Source organism: Myodes glareolus, chromosome 18 (genome assembly GCF_982192425.1).
Source record: "Myodes glareolus chromosome 18, mMyoGla1.1, whole genome shotgun sequence".
NCBI lineage: Eukaryota > Metazoa > Chordata > Mammalia > Rodentia > Cricetidae > Myodes > Myodes glareolus.
This window is the reverse complement of record NC_142043.1, coordinates 37,469,295-37,490,951: the sequence shown is the minus strand read 5'-3', so window position 1 is coordinate 37,490,951 and position 21,657 is coordinate 37,469,295. Positions and strand designations below refer to the sequence as shown.

The following is a 21,657-nucleotide window of genomic DNA, read 5'->3' as shown; positions in this document are numbered from 1 at the left end:
GACAGGATTCAGGCTCACTAAAAAACATGCTGAAACTTTTTACTGAGAGATAAAGCTTACATACATGTATGCTTAAACCTTCTTCCCAGAAACCAAATCTAATAGGATTTCATAGCCAGAACCAGCCGGTATCTTTGTAGGTGTCCTGTTTTTGTTTCTGAGACAGGGTCTTGGTGGTATAGCCCTGGCTAGCTTGGAACTTTGTAAACCAGGCTGGCCTTGAACTCACAGAGACCTCCCAGTGCAGGGATTAAAGGTGTGTACCACCACCACAAAGAACAATTGATATTTTGGCAGCCTGAGAAAATGTTAGTTTAACTAGAAGGAAGACTTAACTGAAAACAAAGGTGGCAGCAAGTTGAAATCTGTAGCTAATTGATAAAACAGTGTTTGTCTTAAAAACATTATCAGTCATTTCTTCAAACAGGACACACATTAAGATTTTTCACCCATGTGGAGATTACTCCTATGTATGTATTTTAGTTGATAATTCTTTTGCTAGCTTTACAAAATGAAAATAAACAGCATAACTATAAAGACTCTCATCTTTTGCAGTTATTTTATTTATTTTATTCACATTATTTTTTAATTAAAAAAAATACTCCACATTCCTTCCTACACAGCTGCATGTCAAAAACACTACACAGTTTGCTGAAATACATGTAGGAAAAAAGATATTTGGCATAAAGCTTATTTAAATTTTTCTTAACAAAACATTATTAATTCAGAGTTTCAAGGAATTTAATAAAATTTTCAGTGATGATTATTTCTCAAATGTACAAAATTTAAATATTATAAAAAGGTTAAACTAAAATGTGAAAACTTTTTGTTTTTTCCTCCTTAGTAAAAATTCAGACAATATGTCATATCGAGAAAGTTCAAAAGGTCACAGCGGCTGCCATCTCAGTCGCCCTCGGAATCGCTGTCCCTTCTCATGGGGACAGGGCCTCGTACTGAGGACAGCAACACGTCTTTGATGGGCTTCTTGGGGTCCTCCTCCAGGTCCGTCTTGATTGCTCCCGACTCAGACAATTTCCACTCCAGCTCTGTGCGACAAAGAAAAAGCAAATCACACAAGGCACCAGGTCTCCTCCAGGGGGTCCTCACCCACAGCCCAGCAAGACAACTTAAATTTTTCCTGACAGGTTAAAAAAAATCAAAATCTGGTGACCATTTTAGTGCCACAGTTCTGAAGTACCAAAAAGAAACTCTTAGAAAGGAAAACTTAATAACTGTTTCAGAGATGACCAAATGAAACACTGTATCAACTGGAACCTGTCTGAAAATTACAGTAAGATACAAAGAACAACATGGCGGCCATTGCCATTGGAGAGGTGGCTCAGCGGTTAAGAACACTGCACTGCAAAAAAACAAAAAAACAAAAACAAAACAACAAAAAGAAAAAACCAAAAAAAAAAAAAAAGGAAAACGGGTTACAGACAGCTGGCCGCGGTGGCACATGCCTTTAATCCCAGAACTCGGAAGGCAGGAAGGCAGAGGCAGGCAGATATCTGTGAATTCAAGGCCAGCCTAGTCTACAGAGAGTTTTGTACAGCCAGGAAGCCAGGGCTACAGAGAGAAACAGGATGTTGGATGTTACTACACAGTAAGTGTGGCACCTTTTCTCAGTCGCTCTCACACACCTCCTTCGGCGTGCACCCTCCCTTCTCCACAAGGACACAACATAACACCAGGCCTTCCCAAGAAGCCAACAGAAGTCAGGGCTATGCCTTTGGCTTCCCAGCCTTCAGAATCATGGGTCAAAGTAAACCTCCTTCAGGTGTTTTGCTTTCATAAAAGAAAATGGACTAAGGCATAACCTCACCTCACAGTGTAACCACCAGGGGACAAATGAGGTACATATTAGTTTATACTATCGAAAGCCTCTGAACACTGGAATATAACGGACATGTCTTACATGTGTGTCCACGTCCGTACTTTTCCAGGCTGAATAACTGAATGTTAAAGTACATAAAACCATGCTGAAAAAGTACAGTTTTGAAGAGAAGTAAAGCAGTTGGACAGATTGTATTTCAACAGAGATGAGGAATTTTATGTGACAGAGATGCTGCTAGCCTCAGATTCTGTGTCACACACCACACATATCTCCGTGGGTATAAGGCAATAAAAAATCTTCCTAGAGATAGAATTAAATTAAATTCAAAATTAAAAAGTACTGGGAGTAAGCTGGGTGCTGGTGGCACACACCTTTAATCCCAGCACTTGGGAAGCAGAGGCAGGTAGATCTCTGTGAGTTTGAGGCCAGCCTGGTCTACAAAGCAAGTTCCAGGACAGCCAGGACTGTTTCACAGAGAAACCCTGTCTCAAAAAACCGAAACAAATAAACAAATACAAAACCTACTGGGAGTCAACTAAGACTACACATAGAAGCAAGTATCATTAACATGTGAACTAAATTAAAAACAGAAACTGTGATCTTAAGCTGCACCTAAAAACAAAACCTTCAACCAGATGAATGAAATGTATTTGGTGCTACTATGAAGAAAAGGTGAGTGTTTAGCGTGCCTCCTCTCACCGAGAACAGCAGATCCCAGCTCTGTTCCTCGTGACTTGGCTCAGCCGTACAGAGGCAGAGGCAAACCGGACAAACCATGACACCTAGCTAAGAAACTGGCACTCCCCGTGAGGAGTGTCCCTGCCCACCTCTCACGACACCCTCACGCCGACAAGAGCCCCTCACCATCTCTCGTCAGGTTCATGCCACCGAACACCAGAGGACCAATGAACTGTGCCTTGATGTCGCCTGCCAGATAGACGAAGAGCGTGGGCAGATTCCTGTCGGGGTAATTGGGTATGCAGGTCGTTGAAATGGCTTTGACGAACTTTACGTCGGGAAACTTCCTGGCGAGCCCGCTCAAGTGCTGGTTTATCAAGGAACAGAGGGGAATCCTGGGCACAGGAAGAGAAAGGAGAGCAGCTGTGACCTCTGAGTAGACAGGGCAGCGCCCACTGGGCCTGCTACTGACACAGAAACCTCAGAAGGGCTTCCCGGGTTGCTTGCTCCAGCAGAAGGAATTCACAGTTCTAAAACAATCCATTCTAGTGTGTTCAGGGAAAGTGAGTAACTCCAAACCCAATTTAATTCAGCAGTAAGTCTGAGAAAACAGCTTTGATAGTTTTGAAAGCTGCCGTGTCTTCCTGTGAGAGTCGTTTAGGAAACACTGATGAGAACACACGATGTGATGCGTATGAAACAGGCCGGAAAGGATGCCCTGCCTTCAAGTGACTTCTAAACAAGCACCCCATTCCAGGTGAAGGTGGTACCGGAGGCTACAACAGCTCTCAGCAGTGATCTCAAGGTCACCCTGGCCACCTGGAGGTCATCGGTCTCAGACTTCTCAAATGTCAATTCCTCTACGTGGAGGGGTAACCTGATTTGGGCTTTTGTGCTTTTTGTTTTTTTAAGATTTGGGTCTTGCCATGTTACCCATGCTGCCCTTGAACTCGCTACATAGCCCAGGCTAGTCCTGGCCTCTGTCAGTCTTCTGGCCTCAGCCTCTCATGCTGGGAATGCTAGCATGTACCACCGCAACTGAACAATTCTTTTTTTTATATATATAAAAGAAATTTAAGTCCTTGTTCTATGCTTTTAATAGACACACATTACTCACAAATATTAACTTAAAAGTCTTAAGATGGAAGCTGAGTGCATCTCATCTCCTTCCGGTCTACTCAAACATCATCTCAGTGAGGTATCCTCTGGCCCAGCTGAGAACTTTCTATCCCACGGTCCATCCTTCCTCACCCTTCCAGTCTTGTTCCTTTACTTTTGTTGCTACTGAAATATAGACCTTTGTCCAGCTGTGTTCCACTAAATCTCCATTTCCCAGAACACCCAACACACGAAAATCACTCAATAAACACAGGCTGGATTCACCTTACATCTTCCTCTAAAAAACATTCTATATGAAGAGGGCAAAAGGATCAGCTCTGCTGGTCAACATCTCTCAGTCAGGAAGGGCTAGGCCAATCAACCACAAAAACACAGAACACAAGTTCAGGTAAAAACCACACAAACAAAACATAAGAACAAAACCTTCTATATAGGTTAAGCCCCATACAGGCTGAAGAGAACGTCAGCCCAACACTTTACAAACACGTGGAGATCAGCTCACCCTTGCTTGTACAGGTGTAAGATCACCCATAAGCCATCGCCGGCTCTGGTAACTTCTTGAACATAATCCTTCCCTGAGATCTCTAAAACTTCTCCAAATTTGTTCTTCAGCTGAGTTGCTTTCCACTCAGCCAGCCTTTGCTGCCTGCACAACAGGAATAATATTAAATACACAGATGAACAAACGTACACATGCATGCACGCACACGCATCTTTCAGGAGCAAATCCCCGTGAGGCTGGTTGCCCTGCCTCATGGTAAAAGTCTGAGCCCAGTTTGCACACGCTTTGGTGTCATCAAACTGCCACACAGCCCTGTGGATGGCACTAACCGGTACAGCTCAATAGCTCGTTCGTCCTCCTCATTGAACTCATCCTCGTTCTCCTCCAGCTCCTCCAAAGTCATCTCTTCATACGTTTTCACTGGATTTAGTTTCATTGACAGGAGCGTAAAAATGAAAAGATGAATAAACAAACATACATCTTAGCGTCTTTGCTTTTCTCTTATGTGTGTGCACACAACTCCTGAAGGCCCAGCCCACTCAGATAAGAACTAAGGTACTCTTTAGAGAGACAGAAGTGCCACCGCCCTTCTTAACGTCATGTTACTCTACAAAGATACAAATGACAAGTTTCCCAGATTCAGAAAACAAGAGTCCCGTTTGCCTGGAGCTGCCTGCTCTGGTCTCCAGCAACACGCTCATGGGCTGGATGTCCTAACACTCACGTCGCCTAGACTGTGTATTACACTGGCAAACCATCCTGTGCTGTGTGCATTCGCTGTGAGGCTGTCTCTAGAAATGGGGTTGTTTCCCACCCTGTCTCAGACCTGAGTACCAGTGCCCGGCTCTGAAAGCCTTCTCTACTCCTCAGACTACTCAAGCCTGGCAGGCTTCCTTGCCTTTTCTCTCTCACATGGTACAGTGATCCATCAGCAATTCTGCTGGTCCTCCTTCAAAACCCACCCAGCTCTGACTACTTGTCCTCGCCTCCACCACCACAGCAGCCAGTCCACGCTACTGGCATCTCCTCCTGAGTTACCGTATTACTTTCAGACTGCTCTTCCTGCTGCTGTTCCAGCCAGACATGCTATGCTCAGTAAGATAGTACTGTTAAATATAGGGCATGCACTGCTTCAACCTCCAATAACCCCAGCTTGGCAGAAAAAAAAAAAATCTGGGCTCTTTACCAGGAGAGTCAGGTTCCAAGTGGGTGGGCTCTGGGAAGCTTTGTGAACTCTCTACTGCTTCCCCTGCCGAAGCCCCCCTCAAGGATTTTCTAGGATCCCGGCCAGCTTTCCACTCGCTGAAGCAGCTTCTCTCACCTCGCCTCCTTCAGGTCTACTCAAATGTCACCTCAGTGAGGTTCCCTCTGGCCCAGTTAAGAACCCTCTCCATCCTATTTCCTCACCCTCCCAAGCCTCACTCCTTTCACGTCTGCTGCTAATGAAATACACAAAAATCAATATTCAGTAAACGTAGTCTGAATTCACCTTACAGCATCTTCCTCTAAATAAGCGTTCATGTATGAACAGGGCAACAGGACCACCATCTCTGCTGGTCAACATCTCTCAGTGGGGAAGTATCCACCCCACCCCCGCCAGGCACCTGTCTGTCATTCGGATGCCTTGGCCTCACGGGAATTCTCATTCAGAATGTATCAGGCTCCTTTGGACCAATGCTGGGAGAATCTGATGCAGGAGGTAAGAACTTTGAGAAAATCCCTCTCTCAGACACCATGTTCTATCTCAAACATCTTAAGCTTCCTCAAACTAGGTAAACTATTCTAAGTCAATAATCTTAACCAATCCACAAAGATTAATAAAGCACAGCCTCCAGAGAACAGACACGACAAACTTGAACAAATTTCGATGGCACTGTCCAAAGTAGGTCAGAACAACAAGTCGTGTGCCCATGTGACAGACGAGGGCTGTGGGCTGCGGGGCCGTGTGCCATGTGACAGACGAGGGCTGCGGGCTGCGGGCTGCTCACTCTCCGCTCTGCAGGTTATCTATCTAGCTACCATTGGCAATGCTGATGCCAGGGCTCCAGCTCTGGCCCTTGCCCAGAAGGTCTTTATTATAGCAGTTGGTGGCTTGTTTCCAAGCCTGACAGACACAGAACAAAGGAAGAAAGAGAGCAAGCTCACCCACTGACTGCTGGAGGACTGCCTGCTCCTCTTTTTCTGCCGCCTCCTTTTCCAGTTCTGTTAGGCTCTCCTTCGGGGGCAGGATGCCCTTCTTGCGTAGGATGTCATTCCACTCGGTGTCTGCATTGGGGTCCTGGAGCAGTAAAGACAAGGACACGGTGAGGGCAAAGTCCAGGAGAGAAGTCACAATGTGGGGTGGCAAATGGGAAAGGTGGCGAACGGGAAGGAACTCAAGCTGAACTACTCTGAGGCCTACACCTGAGAGCATCAAAAGATCTCCTACCCCCCTGTAGTCTCTAGAGGAAAACTCAGGAAATGATGGGCGGATTGATGTCAACACTGAAACCAAGGTTTTGACCTACTTTCTGCTTAGTATTTTCATTCATACTTTAGACAAATTTTATTTAGAACTATGATAAATTTCTATGATATTATCCAAAGTGAATCTGACCATAAGATCACATGGTCATTTGACAGACTTGGACTGCGGGGTTGTAGGGTAGCTTCTGAAATCTCCCAGTCCTGAGCTTAGGGAGCTGAGGACTCGAGATGCCCCCTGACTTTTCTGAGACCTCACAGAGACATGATTCCTGCAATAAAGTTTACGTGGCTACTTGCACTGTTTTTAGTTTGTTTGGTTTTGTTTTTGTTGTTTTTTTCAACTTGAAACAAACTAGTCATATGAGAAAAAGGAACCACAAAAGTCTCATCAGTCTAGCCTGTAGACAAGCCTGGGGGCGGGGACATGTTCTTGACTGACAACAGATATGAAATGGCCTGGTCCACGGTGGGCGGTGCCACCCCCAGAAGAGAGGTCCTGAAATATAGAAGAATGCAAACTGAGCAACCCAAGGGGAACACGCCAGTAAGCAACATTCCTCCAAAGGTCCCTGCTCCTCAAGCCTGCCTCGAGGTTCCTGTCTGAGTTCTTGCTCTGATTTCTTTCAATGATGAACTGTGACAAGGGAGAGGTAAGATGGAAAAGAAAAAGACAAACAAAACAAAACAAGAACAACAAACCCTTTCTCCCTGAGTTGCTGTGGGTCACGCACCAGCAGGTAAATTACTCATTTGGGCAGTAACTAAGAAGGATGTGCTAGTGGCCAGGCTGCACACAGGAGCCACTACCGTCAAGGTGACGAGGTAGGCTGTGAGCATGCACACGTGCAAACTAGATATTGTTATCGAAAGAAGCCGTGCCAAGGGCAATGGCAAACAGGTTGTTGGCCTAGAGCAGTGATTCTCAACCTGTGGGCCGCCACATACATGCAGATACCCGGCATATCAGATATTTACACCATGGCTTTTAACAGGCGCAAAATTACAGTTACGAAAGAGCAACAAAATGTTATGATGCCCCTCACCCCAACATGAGGAACTGTATTAAATGGTCGCAGCATTAAGAAGGTTGAGAATCACTGGCCTAGAATTAAAGGGTCCCCATTTCACAGAGCAGACAGAGATGCTCTCCAGAGAGGAAGGACATTTATTATTGCATGAGGGTGAAGAGAAATCAGTCAGAGTGAAAGAGAAAAAAATAGCAAGCTTTGACTGAAGTGTGATTAACAAGCTTACTTAGGAAATATTAGATTATATAGAAATAAGAAAGCAAATAAGAAACTCTCTGAATTGAGGTGACAGAGCTAAAACTGAACTATTGGCTGTGCTGGCTAGGGTTTATGTTAACTTGACTTGAGCGATAGTCATCTGAGAGGAGGGGCCCTCAATTGATAAGATGCCTCCAGAAGGCTGGGCTGTGAGCAGAGAAGCCTGTATACGGCATTTTCTTAACTAATGATTGATGGGGGAGGGACCAGCTCACTGTGGCACCATCCCTGGGCTGGTGGTCGTAGGTTCTATAAGAAAGGAGACTGAGCAAGCCATGAGGAGCAAGTCAGTCAGAAGCATCCCTCCATGGCCTCTACATCAGCTCCTGCCTCTAGGTTCCTGCCCTGATTTCTTCAATGAAGGATTATGACATGGAAGTGCAAGCCAAACAAACCTTTTCCTTCCCACGTTGCTCTTTGTCGATGGGATTTCATCACAGCCAGAGTAACTCTGGCTAAGACAGCTTATGCTGCTGTAAACCTGCTAACCCCTTCCTGTTTCTAAAAGGGGTTTACATCTATCTGGTCTCCTTCCTTGGGAAGTGACCACCACCAATATCTGCTTGTCTTAACTAAAAACCTGAAAATTTTATCTTCAGCAAAAACACCACCCTGAGATGACCACAAGAATATGACATTGCCTATGCCTACATAAAACATGAAAGATTTCTCCTTGAAGCTGGGCCTCTTTAAACAACAGGCTACAGCTACACGCTAATGAAAGAAGTTTTACCTTTATCTGTGAGTGCTGAGACTTTCTCTTTAAGGAAAGCTGAGCTACCCTGACCCAACAAGAGGTACGAGGAGACCAAGAAAACAGCATTTCAGGCAGAGTGACCAGCAAGTGGAAAAGGCCCCAAAGCAAAGACACGGGGACATCGTGAACTTCTGTCTTGAGAGGCTACAGTAGACTTGGGGAGGAGGTGGCAAGGCTGACAGATTTCTCTAAACTTTACGGGTCTAGAGGATAAATCTGGAGAGTAGACTGTCCCCCCACTCATGATGGCTTATGTTTATTAAACACTAAATGCTAGGCACTTCCCTTCAGCTGAGTCAACACTGCCATCTCTGACCATACCACCCTGAACCTATCTGATCTCTTCTGATGTCAGAAGCTAAGCAGGGCCAAGCCTGATAGTACTTGAATTGGAAGCTGATACCGCCATGCCAAACTGAAGAGGATCAAAGTGGTCTCAGACCTGAAACTCGGATACCCCACTATTCTGGGTTGGCACGGGTTGACAGAACACTGATAACAGGGCTCAGAACTTGGTTCATTCTATGAACTCAACGGAAAGGTCGTGGGACCACCAGGCTCTAATCTCACTTTCGGGTCACAATCTGGCTGAGAGAGTGATCAGGGCCATAGGTATGGGTCCATTCTATCTTGACGAAAGGTCCAGAGAATTGGAACTTCTGTTCCTTCAAGGTTATTGTCAACTGTTCAAATAACAGGTATGGCTAATACAGAGACCCGGTATTTCAGGTATTAAGGAAACAAAAGTCTAAGGATCCAACTAGGTTCCTACCCCCTCAGGGAGGTAACTATGAATCTCACCCAGGAGTGGTTTGCCTACAGAATGCTTTGGACTAGGCTGTGAGCATTACTTGTCCTGTTCTGGCAACAAAATATTTAACTAAGAATGTAGCTCATAATCCTTCAACTGGTCTGTTCATTTCCTTGTATCATGGCAATGCAGTTTTTATCTTCCTCCTACCTTTTGGGGTCAGGGTATTTAAGCAAATGGAAATTAAACGCGGGCGACTTTCAGTGGTCACTGTAAGTCCCTCCCAATACTACCCTTTGCTTCTGTCTCTTACTTCTCCTGTATCTATGTTCCTTTTGCCTAATAATTTTAATCCTCATGCTCCGACCCTGGAACATAAGAACCCGCAGCGGCAGAAGTCATCCCAAAATGGTGGCTTGCAACAAGAAAGGGCACAAGAAAGATGACGTTTTCTTTTAGAGAGGTCAGTGGTGAAGAGTGCCATTTTTAAGCAGGAACCCAGAGAATCGACAATGCAGTGGAGTTCAGAGCACTTCCTGGACTTTCTCCTCACCTCCAAGGGTACCACACCTGGTTTGTGGCCACCTCTTCCAACCTCCAATGGGGGAGCCCACAACTGTTTGCCCCACCTACCCACCCTCAAGACTCGCAGTTAAACACAGCCAGGGCCTTGGACGGTGACAACTGTGGCTGTCACAGATATTTGCTCTTAGAGGTTATTTCTGTGGCGTTTTCTAGCATTTTTTGGACTTTTGTCCAATACTATCAGCAAATTCCAGGACAAAACAGAGAAAACAAACAACCCTCAGAGGTTCTGATTTTCTTCATTAACACTAGAAGTTAACACGAGAAGTTGGTCCCGGGGTTCAGCTCTGGAAATCTGGAAGCACCCCCCAACAAAAATACTGACGTTAGATAGTCAGCTCTAGATGGCAGAAGAGTCGAGGCCTTCACCAGACCTGGAGGAGGACGACCCCAAGGTCAGGGGCCCCCAAAGGACAGAGATTTGCTGGGCCGGACACACCGGAGCAGGAGCACCCAGCCCGAATCTGGCGAGACTACACCCACCCTCTCGCAGTGCGCCTGCGCAGGGTTCTCTCGCGGCCTCGCCGCAGCCTGCCGAACTAGATAATTAGTGTAGACCTGCTTCCAGATCTGGTGCGAGCCCACCAAACCAAACGACCCTCGCCTTGGGGTTCCTACCACGCCACGCTCACCTGCATCTTGCCTCCACTCACTCAGATCAATGCTCAGCGTGACAGGCCCTCGGAATCCTCTCCGCGCAGGCGCGGCACCGCCTCCCCTCCGTCCTTCGCCCCGCCCCCAGGAGCGAACTGGAAGAAGCCGAGGAGGAAGTGAGGGCTTGGAGTCTGCGCCTGGACTTCTGGCTACCGGTGCGACTGTGTGAAGGACTGGACGTGCCCCCGACGGGTGGGACTACGGGATTGACGTCACCCGGGGCTGGTCCCAGGCGCTACCTTGTTAGGGAAAGCGGCTGGTGAATGGGGCTGGCCTGAGGAGGTACCCATAGGTCCTGCAACTGCCCTGCAGCCAACCCGAGCCTGTCTAGACGTCTCTTCTCTACGGACTGGTCAGAAACAATTGCCTTTCTGGGATCCGATGCTAGGATTGAAAATAACACCGGGTCGCCTGGAAGTCGCTCACTGTCTTTTCTGTGGTGGATGAGGTGAATTGCTCATGAGGTGGTTTACTGAGACCATATCGGCAGTTATCGCGGTAATCAATGGGTTCCATGCCTCATTCACTCCTCACAAAAAGAAAAGGCGCCGGTCATTTTATCTGGTTGAACACCAGCTGTGTGTCAATGAACAAAAACGCAGGCGACAGGCTCCAGGGCTTGTTGTCCATATCATTCCAAACTGCCGTTGGGAGCATCACTCTTCCCTGGTATTAAAAGCTGTGTGTGTCTGCATTTGGACGAACTTGCTGCCTCCTGCTTCCAGAAGGCCCTAAGCACTCCACAGGGCTCCCTACTTTAGCTGGGCTTTGGAATTACCCAAGAACCTCAAAACTGGCTCACATCTGTAATCCCAATGCTCGGGAGACTGCGGCAAGAGCCTCACTGAGCATCACTGAATTCGAAGCCAGTTTTGGCTAGTTAGCTTATTAGGGGTGAATTTGATCTTATGGTGGCTTCTCTCCACCGTATATATCCTGTACAGCCTGCTTTAGGTAATTGTTTTCTCATAGCGACAGAAACCCCAACTAAAACACATAAAAACAACAGAGAACCACACATATATCCAATAGCAACAATACCCCCAATTCATCTTTACCTTAGCATCCCCCCAAAGAAACTGATTTATTACTCAGAACGTATTTCCACTAATTTACATTTTTCTTTCTTTTGAATAAAACTTTGAGATGACTTCACTCTCCTTATTTCTGCAAGTGTGTATAAGAACGCCGAGTTCTCATGAAAAGATTCGCATATGTGTGAGTCGTGTGTGTGTACAAGTGTGCAGAGGCCTGAAGTTCACCTTCAGTGGTTTTCTTGATAGCCTTCTGCTTCATTAATTTAGTAAAGGTCTTTCACTGAATCCAGAGCTCCCTAGTGTTGGCTAGTCCTGGAAACCCCATGTGTCTGCTTCCCTTCTGGGATGGCATGGGTTGTCATGCCTGTCCAGCTTTTATGTGGGTTCTGAGGATCTAAACTTTGATGCACATGTCTGCACAACAAGAGATTTATCTAGCCAGTCAGTAGTGGCACACGCCTTTAATCCCAGCACTCGGGAGGCAGAGGCAGGTGAATCCCTGTGAGTTTGAGGCCAGCCTGATCTACAGAGTGAATTCCAGGACAGGCTCCAAAGCTACAGAGAAACCCTGTCTGGAAAAACCAGAGAGAGAGAGAGACAGACAGACAGACAGAGAGAGAAATGTATCTACTGAGTCATCTCCCCAGCTCTTTCTTGATGTTTTGCACACATATCCTTAGGGTTGGTCTGCCCGCCCTTTCAGTGCTGAGAAAGGGAGAGAAGAAAGAGAGAGAGAGAGAGAGAGTGAGATTCTGAAGTGGTCCATAGTGTGCTGACTTATTAACAGGGATGGAACTCAGTTATCTCACAAGGACTTTCCTGGGACTCGTGATTATATGGGGTATTATCTTTAGTTTACAATAGCAATTCTCTGGCTGAAATATCTGGTAATTATGCCCCTTCCAAAACCTGCTCGAAAAGCTGCTGCAACTGACATGGGGGTCCAGAGATTGTGTGTCTTTATCTTTCGGGACTCTAAGTATAGAAATGATTCTGCTCACCCATGGTTCCTCCTCCTCCTGAGGAAAACAGGAGCTCAGTCACACGGCATGCTGAACTCAGCATGTCAGTCCAATCTAAGACTGACATCAGGTGGATCTGTAAAGACGCACCTGAGTAGCCATGGTTACAAGAGCGCTTAAAATGCAGACTCTTCACGTGAACCATCACCAAAGGTGGGATTCTGTGGGTGCTGTCAAATAACCTGGAACTCCATGGCCAAACATGATTTGCATTTGCTGGTTAGATTCCTTGTGTATGGTTTCCCAGCCAGTGACAAACCATACTCCTCTTCCCTCTTCTCATTATCTCCCGTCTCAGATTATTTGTCTTTAAAGAACAGCATGGAAAATGCGTGCTGTGCGGCTATAGACGGCAGCGCACTGCCTGCCTCTGTCCATTTGGAGTCTAGAAGAGTTCAAAATCATTGATGGTGGCAGTGGGCAATGACTAGCTGCTAAGAGGGTGTCTGCAGTGGAAATGTTTGGGAGTTTAGGAACCGTGGGGACCGAATACAAAAGGCAAATACTGTGATGGAAACACCTAGGGGAAAGTTTTGGCAGCCCACTGTTTCCCCAGAAGGCTGGCTGACTGTTGGAATTCTGCAATGATTTCCCAGGGTAAGGAACAGAATGCAAAGATCATATAGCTTTGGATTTTTTTTTTTTATAGCTTTTGCAGTTTCATAAGGAGTGATTCACAGCTTTGTTTTATATGCCGAAAGGGCTAGTTCTGGGACATCTGGTTCTGCAGGAATGAGGAAAGCTCAGCAATGCTCTTTGGATGACTACGTCAGCCAATTAGAATATTGGTGGGGGGCTGGAGAGATGGCTTAGCGGTTAAGAGCATTGCCTGCTCTTCCAAAGGTCCTGAGTTCAACTCCCAGCAACCACATGCTGGCTCACAACTATCTGTAATGAGGTCTGGTGCCCTCTTCTGGCCTGCAGGTATACATGTAGACAGAATATTGTATACATAATAAATAAATAAATATAAAAAAGAATATTGGTGGCCTCTGGGCAACACTTGGTTTAACTGGAAGGAAAATAGTCATGAAAACCATCATAAGCATTTTTGTAGCATTCTAAAGACGTCAAACAGGGTGGGGGAAAGTTAGGTACAACTAGGTAATGTAGGTTCTTTGTCAACCAACAATGAATTGAAAATATTCAAAAATGAGTTGCGCTGGTACTTAACATACAGAAACATCTGCTATTAGTCCCTAAATTTATTATAGTAATTATTTACTGTGCAATAGGGATTTGACGAATCCAGAAGTTGGTAACAGCATTTGGGGGTATTGCTGTGATAGATCTGACCATGTTTTGGGGAGAAATGTGGAAGGACTTTGGAACTGGGGACTAGAAAAGACTTTGAGTACTGAGAGCTAGGTGGAGCTTGGGAGATAGGACTGTTGAGAGTAGAGGAGAAGACAGAGGCCTGGCTTGGGAAGTTTCAGAAGAAAGTTGAAGATTCTTTTGGGGCTCTTTGCTATTTTGAATTAAGCTTCTGCCATTCTGTTCAGCTGGGACTGAAGAGTCAGCCATGATCAACAAGAGACTAGCAACACTGAGGTAAAACCTTTACGCCACTGGGACAGTTGATGCTGGTTAGCGGGAACTGAGAAATTAGTAGCAGTTAGAAAAAGACCAGCCAGCGTCATTGATGTGCAATCTTCTGGGATTCTCAGAATCAGCCCACTGAAGCTGTGTTCCAGAAGTGGTCGAGGTTCTGTCTTGTGTTGGAGCTGAACTTGACAGTTGACAAGGGGTCAGTTGTGCTGGCTAGATTGATGTCAGCTCGACACAAACTATAGTCGCTTAAGAGGAGGGAATCATAATATCAGACTGTAAGGCATTTTCTTAATTAGTGATTGATGGGGGAGGGCCCAGGCCATTGTGGGTGGTGCCATCCCTAGGCTGGTGGTCTTGGGTTCTGTAAAGCAGGCTGACCTCTTTCTATGGCCTCTGCATCAGCTCCTGCCTCCAGGATCCTGCCATGTTTGAGTTCCTGTCCTGACTTCCTTCAGTGATAAACATCAATATGGAAGTGTAAGCCAAAGAAATCGCTTTCTCTTCAACTTGTTTTGGTCATGATGTTTCATTACAGCAACAGAAACCCTAACTAAGACACCAGAGAGGGCTTAGATATATAGTATAAACTGAGAGCGAGAGAGACAAAATAGTCAATTTATCAAGTAAATGGAAGCCAATATCATGAGCAATCATGGCGATTATGGTAACTGATGAAGGAGACACAAACTGAAATTTATTTTGAAGAGATAAAGTTGGTGTTAAACCTATCAAAAAATATATATTTATCAAATAGCCAGGTGGTGGTGGTACACACCTTTAATCTCGGCATTTAGGAGGCAGAGGCAGGCAGATTTCTATGAGTTTGAGGCCAGCCTGATCTACAAGAGCTAGTTCCAGGACAAGCTCCAAAGCTACAGAGAAACCCTGTCTTAAAAAAACAAAACAAAAAAAAAAACTGCTCCACTGTTATGGTCTGTCTGTCTTATTCCTTTAAAAAAACAAGCCACACCCACTCCCTCTCCCATCCATCAAGCTGATCTTCAGCTTCCAGCCTGAGTCCCTTCTCCCCACCCCTCTCTCTCAGAGGCAGCTTGTCTCTCCCTTCTTTCCACTTTTCCCCTTCCCTTCCATACCCACTAAATAAATATCCAACCTCACTCTGCATGACTTGCCTATCCATCTTGGTCTCTCACCTGTCACACGGCCTGAGATCTGGCTGCCTTCGTGGCCTGCCGTGTCTCAGGACCCACTGCCTGCCACTGCTCAGGGACCTGTGGCATGGTCTCATGGACCACTGTCCACTGCCGCCACTCGGGGACCTGCAGCATTTTACTTAAACCGTTACATTCACCAAAGTTAAATATGTCCTGACATTATAATAGTGCATGCCTCCTATTCCCCATATCCAGCAACCAAAGGGTTATCCAAACCACAAATCAATAAAGAAACACAAGTTAATCTGCATCACAGACCAAATGGACTAAAGAGACATTCACAGGACATTTCGGCAACAGCTGCAGAATACAGATACTTCTCAGGAGCCCATGGAACTCTATCTTCTAAAATAAGTCACATTTTAAGCTATTAATAAACACTTAACAAGCCAGGTGGTAGCGGCAGAGGCTACAGGGGGGAATCTCAATGAGTTTGAGGCCATCCTGGGCTACAAGAGCTAGTGCCAGGACAGGCACCAAAAATACACAGAAAAACACTTTCTCGAAAAACAAAAATAAATAAATAAATGAGCACTTAACAAATATAAAGAGTTAAAATAATTTATCTCACCAGGTTATGATGGAATAAAACATTGAAAGTTGGTAACAAAAGGAAAACAAAAAATAATACCAGAAAAATGGAGATTGATCAATACACTCTTGAATAACTAGTGGGTTTCTGACAAAATTGGAGAGGAAATTAAAATTTTTCTAGAATTAATTGAAAATATAAATACAATGTACCAGAGGTGTTGTAATATGGCAAAAGTAAGACTTTAAGAAGTCTTACTCATAAATGTTCTCATTTAAAAATCAAGAGAAAAAACTGACTTCCATATGGTGTTTGAATATTAAAAATCTATAGATTCCATGTTATACTAAATGGGAGGAAACCAGAAGTATTTCTTCTGACTCTCTCTCTCTTGGTTTTTTGAGACAAGGTTTCTCTGTAGCTTTGGAGCCTGTCCTGGAACTCTGTAGACCAGGCTGGCCTCGAACTCACAGAGATCTGCCTATCCCTGCCTCACAAGTGCTGGGATTAAAGGTGTGTATCATCATTGCCTGGCTCAGAAATAGATTTTTTTAATAGGTCCTAAAATGTACATAGAAGCACAGACAACCTCAAATGGCCAAAGCAACCCTAAACAGAAGAGGCACTGCTGGGTTTGTCACAATACCTGATGCCAAACTATACTACAAAGCCATAACAACAAAGCAGCATGGTACTGGCAGACAGAGAAGGCATACAGTCCAATGAAACAGAATAGAGGAGCCATAAGTAAGCCCACACAGCTTCTCTCAGCCAATCTTCACTGAAGATAGCAAGAGCACATATTGGAGAAAGATACCCTCTTCCACAGATGTTGCTATGACAACCAAAAAAAGAATCACATGTCAACGAATGAAATGAGATCCCCAGGTTGAACTCTGTACACAAATAAATTCAAGTGGTTTCCAAGTGGATCAAAGACGGCTCAAGCCTTTAATCCCAGCATTCAGGAAGCAGAAGTAGGCGGATCTCTATAAATTTAAGGCCAGCCTGGTCTACAAAAGCTGGTTTCCAGGACAGGCTTCAAAGTTACAGAGAAACCTTGTCTCTAAAAAGGAAACAAAACAAAAGCAAAAACAAAAACAAAAAAATAATATCTTACTTTTAAATATATTTTTTAATAAAAATATAATTATATCCCTATCCCTCCCACACTGATGGCCTCCTTTCCTTTGATTCTTATTGTTACATATATACACATATATGTACAAATAAATACAGCCTGCTGAATCTCTTTTTATTGCTTGTGTGTATATGATTTCAGGGCTGATCACTTTGCAGTGGACTCCTCCCTAGGAGAGGCTGGTTCTCTCTCATAGCCACTAGTTGCTGTGGTTATTTTTCTAGGGGTGAGACTCGATGAAAAAATTTCCCCTCCCATGTTAGCATGTCTATTGATCTTCTTCATTGCTCAGGTTTTGCTCAGACACATGGGCTTTGTTTTTATTACATGGCTTTGATACACTCAGATGTTCAGACATTCCTCATTTCATTGATGAATGTGTAGGTGGTAATATTTTATATTTTAATTTATGCAAACTATTTGCCAGTCTGTGCCATATGATGTGTGTTGTGCAGATGGTGGATGTAATGGTCTGTCCTGTCCCTTTAAAAGACAAGCCCCACCCATTTCCTCCCCCATCCACCACCTAGGCAGGCTGATCTTCCTTAGACTTCCTGTCATGCTCCCTCCCTCCCCTCTCTCTCAGAGGCAGAATGCCTCTCTCCCTTCTCCCCTCCCTTACCTCTGCTCTTCTCCCTTCCCCCTTCCCTCTTTTACCCCACATCCTCTCCAGCATAAGTTGTCATCAGTGTTTTTTATCTTGACCATTCTTACAGGTGTAAGATGTAATATCAGAGTTGTGTTGATTTACATTTCTCTGATGACTAAGGATGTTAAGCCTCTGTCTTCTCCTTGTTCTTACAGTTCTATGGCATCTCCAACTCTGCATTTCAGCTGCCTAGCTTGTCTTTTGTGGGTATATCCCTTCCAATATTTGCCATCCCTTAGGTTCTCCCTGTGAAAACAGACTCCCAGGACAGTTGTTACTTCAGCCCAATGATCTGGTGTCCACCACACTGTGGTTCTCTACTGCACAATCTCATGCATCTTGGTCCACAACTGTGGTAACAAGCCTCATGCATCTCAGAGAACAAGCACCATGCATATTCTCTCTAGCATTCTGAAATAAAGCTTACAAGGTATATTTTAAATAGAACAGTTTTTACACAAGAAACATAGTCTTTACTAGACTTGTTAAGATTGGCTCATCCAGCCATCCTCAATAGGACAATTAAAGAGTGACATGCAGAGTCAGTGAGGTCTGCATAACTAAGCAGTCAGGGCCAAGGCGTGGTCCCACCCACCAGGGATCATCGTCATCTCAGCCCTAGGCTCTCATGTGAGGTGGGCTGACGAGCTGTCAGAACTGTGAAATTACCCCTACTGCCATCAAGACTCTAAATTTTCCTTTCCCCTAGCGTGAGATCAGAAATTATAATTCCTTGGAGTCTATTATTTTAATAGATAAGCAACTAAATGGAGGCTATGGGTGTTTTTACTAGAGAGTGTCTTCACTCTTACCTGGATAGTTACAATCCACTTCTCTTTGCTCTTTGACCTGAATATTGAAGAATCTCTGAAGAATTCCTGAAATATGATTGTTCCTAAAACAAAGATCCTAAACACAATATAAGTAGGAACCAAGACTGGAAGACACCCAGGTAGTGGATATCCTCAGGTAGCCATGTATAAGAACCATCTCCCCAATTAAAAACTCAAGGAATGGTGCTAGTGACCACAACCAGGCTTGTTTCTTATACAAGTGCATCTCATAATGCAGTCACAGAATCCTTGTTCAATGAATGATGTGGGGAGTCCTTCTATGTTTTGCTTTTATTGGTTAATGAATAAAGCTGTTTCTGCCAGTGGTTTAGCAGAATAGGGCAAGGTGGGAGTTCCAAGCAAACAAATAGTGGAGGAGAGAGTAGGCAGAGTCAGGAGAAGCCGTGTTGCCTGCTGCCAGCGACAGACGCCTCCACTGGAGCCCGCCAAAACTTAGCCAGTAGGCCACGACCTCGTGGTGATGCACAAGTTAATGGAGATGAGTTAGTTTAGGATATAAGAGCTGGCTAGAAAAATGCTTGAGCTATTGACCAAACAATATTGCAAATAATGTGGTTTCTGTGTGATTATTTCAGGCCTGAGCAGCCGGGAACGAACTAACAGTCTCCCCCAACAAGTGAAGGCGAACAGATGTCAGCCAGGGTTTCAGACAGCAGACTTCCCACACGGCAGAGCTTTGTGGCTCCTACCATTGTTTCATCTGAATAGAAGTGATTTTTAAAATAGCAGAAATAGAACCTGGGAAGGAATGTCAAGAGACGCTGAATCCAGCCATCCGACCAGTCAGTTTTTATACCCTGCTTCCCGGCATAGCTCTCTCTCCCCTCAGTGTCTATCACTCTTTTATCCAGTGTCCAGAATTACCACAGCAGGCTGAATGCGTCCTTCTCAGTAATTACCCGATGTCAGACTCCACAACTCTTACTCTTTTTTCTTCTTAAAAAAGTTTCTTCTCCCAAAGAGCACAGACTGCTCTGGCTTGTAAAGCTGCTACGGCTCAGCCTCCTAAGATGAGACTGCTGCTTCTATGTCATCCGTGGATGTGTCCTTCCTGCCCATATTTCTTTCACACTCCTTTGCTCCCTGCCCTCTTTGTTTGGCCTCTTCGGTCCCCCCTTTTATTTGAATCCCATTTTTCTACTTCCTCTCTAGTAACACAATACTACCCACGAGTTTTGCTTTTCTTTTTCCTTTTCTCTCCCTTCCCACTCATACTCACCATTTATCCCTACATTGCTGACCCATAAGTGGTAATTGTATTTTAGTTGACTGTTGTTCTACGTCTACATTTACGAAGGTAGGTAGGTAGGTGGGTAGGTAGGAAAGAAGGAGAGAGGGAGGGGACACACAAGTCACAGTCCAGGTGAGGAGGTTAACCTGTGAGTCAGTTCTCTTCTTTCACCGTGTGGCTTCCATGAATAGAACTCAGGTCAACAGGCTTAACAGCAAGTGCCTTTACCCATGAGTCATCTCACTGGCCCTAGTGCTCTACTTATATGGATAGTGTCTGTTGCTGCATTATTATTATATTATTTTAGGCTATCAGACTCTACCCTCAGCTGTCTCCTAAATAGGGGAAGATGAGCCACAACCTTACCATAGCTTGGGCCCTCCTAAATATTGCAAACTCTTCAATGAAAGACTAAAACTGACTTAAATAAAAAGTCTAACCAGTGACCTAACTCCATATGTGCAAATCCTAATGCAAAAACATAGGTAGCATGGAAAATAATACATGTCTCTTCAAAGGTTACTAAGCCTACAGTAAGAACTCCCAACAAGAACGACTTAGATGAAACGCCAGACAAAGAATTAGAAGGAAGAATGATAAATACAATTTCAAAGAAACAAACAAGAATATGAATAAATAAACAACTGAATGAAATAAGTATATCAACACAGTATATGAAAATGGAATTCAATAAAGAAATACTAGATGCCAGACAGACACACACACACATGGACACACTTTAACTCACTATTCCTGAATAGTAATTTTAGCACACCATAAAAAGACAAAAATAGAAAATAATAAAATCCCAAGATTTGCTCCTCATCTTATTTCAGGGACTCTACAGTCAGGTTAAAATTTTTCCATGTTGTTTTTGACACACAGGACATAAAGACATTTTCATTTACTTGGAATGTACTTTTTTTTAGCTAGAATTCTCCTGAGGGGCACCAAGACAGTACACACTTCATGTTCTTCACATATCAAAATAGATCCCCTCTCAACATCTTATTTCTCATGTTCCAAATGGTTCAAGAGTATCCCACCAGCTAACAAGAGCCTTGGAAGCCAACATCCTTATTCCTTCCCTGTCACATGGCAGATGTTCAAATTGTTCAATAGAACTTCAAATCTTGTCAAAAAGTTGTCATGCAAATGGTACAATAGCCCAGATGATTCAACAAAACTCAATATCTCAGAAAAGCTTGAAGGGCAACCATTTGCCAAATGTGTTAGTTATTCCTTTGATCACTATCAAATACCAGACAAGAAACAGTTTAAGGGAGGGAGAGTTTGCCCTCAGGGTGGGCGCCATTCATTTGTGGTGGAGATGGCCTGGTGGCAGAAGGTGCAGGAGGGGAAGACCTGGTGTAAGGAGGGAAAGGCATGGTTGCAGGAGTGGGAGGCATGGGAGTAGGAGGGGAAAATCTGGTGGCCGGAATAGGTTATGTTGCATCCACACTTAGGAAGCAGACAGCACCAATGTTCAGTTCACTGTCTTCTTTCTATTCAGTCTGAGACCCCCAACCCATGCAATGCCTTCGTACACCCATAGTTAGGTAAGTCTCCCCACTTCAGTTAGCCCAATCTAGACAATGCCCACAAGTATGCCAACAGGCTTTACTTCTAAGAGTTTCTAGATCCTGTTATGTTGACAATATTAACTATCATACATCTACATGGCTCAAAGGAGCCTCCAAACCAACAGGAAAGCCCAATCTGGTCCAACCGGGGAAGGTTTAGTAACTGTCAGACTCTCTTAAAATCTAAAGCAAAAGTATCAACTTTGGGTTCTCTATTCCACCAAATATAGGTAAAAGCAATGGAAGC

The 21,657-nt window shown here is 44.6% G+C and overlaps 2 protein-coding genes across 2 annotated transcripts in view; both read right to left on the bottom strand.

Moving 5' to 3' along the window:
* Positions 1-545: 545 nt before the first annotated feature.
* On the bottom strand, positions 546-10,770 carry Pdcl3 (phosducin like 3). Its single transcript, XM_048430267.3, has 6 exons — positions 10,614-10,770; positions 6,282-6,414; positions 4,466-4,556; positions 4,137-4,280; positions 2,702-2,910; positions 546-1,046 (listed from the first exon to the last, which is right to left on the bottom strand). The coding sequence occupies exons 1-6, from the start codon at positions 10,617-10,619 to the stop codon at positions 904-906; spliced, it is 726 nt and encodes a 241-aa protein (XP_048286224.3). The 5' UTR covers positions 10,620-10,770; the 3' UTR covers positions 546-903.
* Positions 10,647-21,657, bottom strand: part of Nms (neuromedin S) — a 58,125-nt gene continuing 47,114 nt past the window's right edge. Inside the window, exon 9 of the mRNA XM_087897799.1 lies at positions 10,647-10,730. Within this exon, the coding sequence (XP_087753925.1) occupies positions 10,647-10,730 (84 nt within the window). The remainder of the gene's footprint in view (positions 10,731-21,657) is intronic.

Bases quoted from the DNA above. Each gene is read 5' to 3' on its own strand.
- Pdcl3 (XM_048430267.3), bottom strand. The intron at 4,557-6,281 runs GTGAGCTTGCTC...AACTAAATCCAG, and splicing joins AGTCCTCCAGCAGTCAGTGG to TGAAAACGTATGAAGAGATG. The intron at 4,281-4,465 runs GTTAGTGCCATC...CCTGTTGTGCAG, and splicing joins CGAGCTATTGAGCTGTACCG to GCAGCAAAGGCTGGCTGAGT.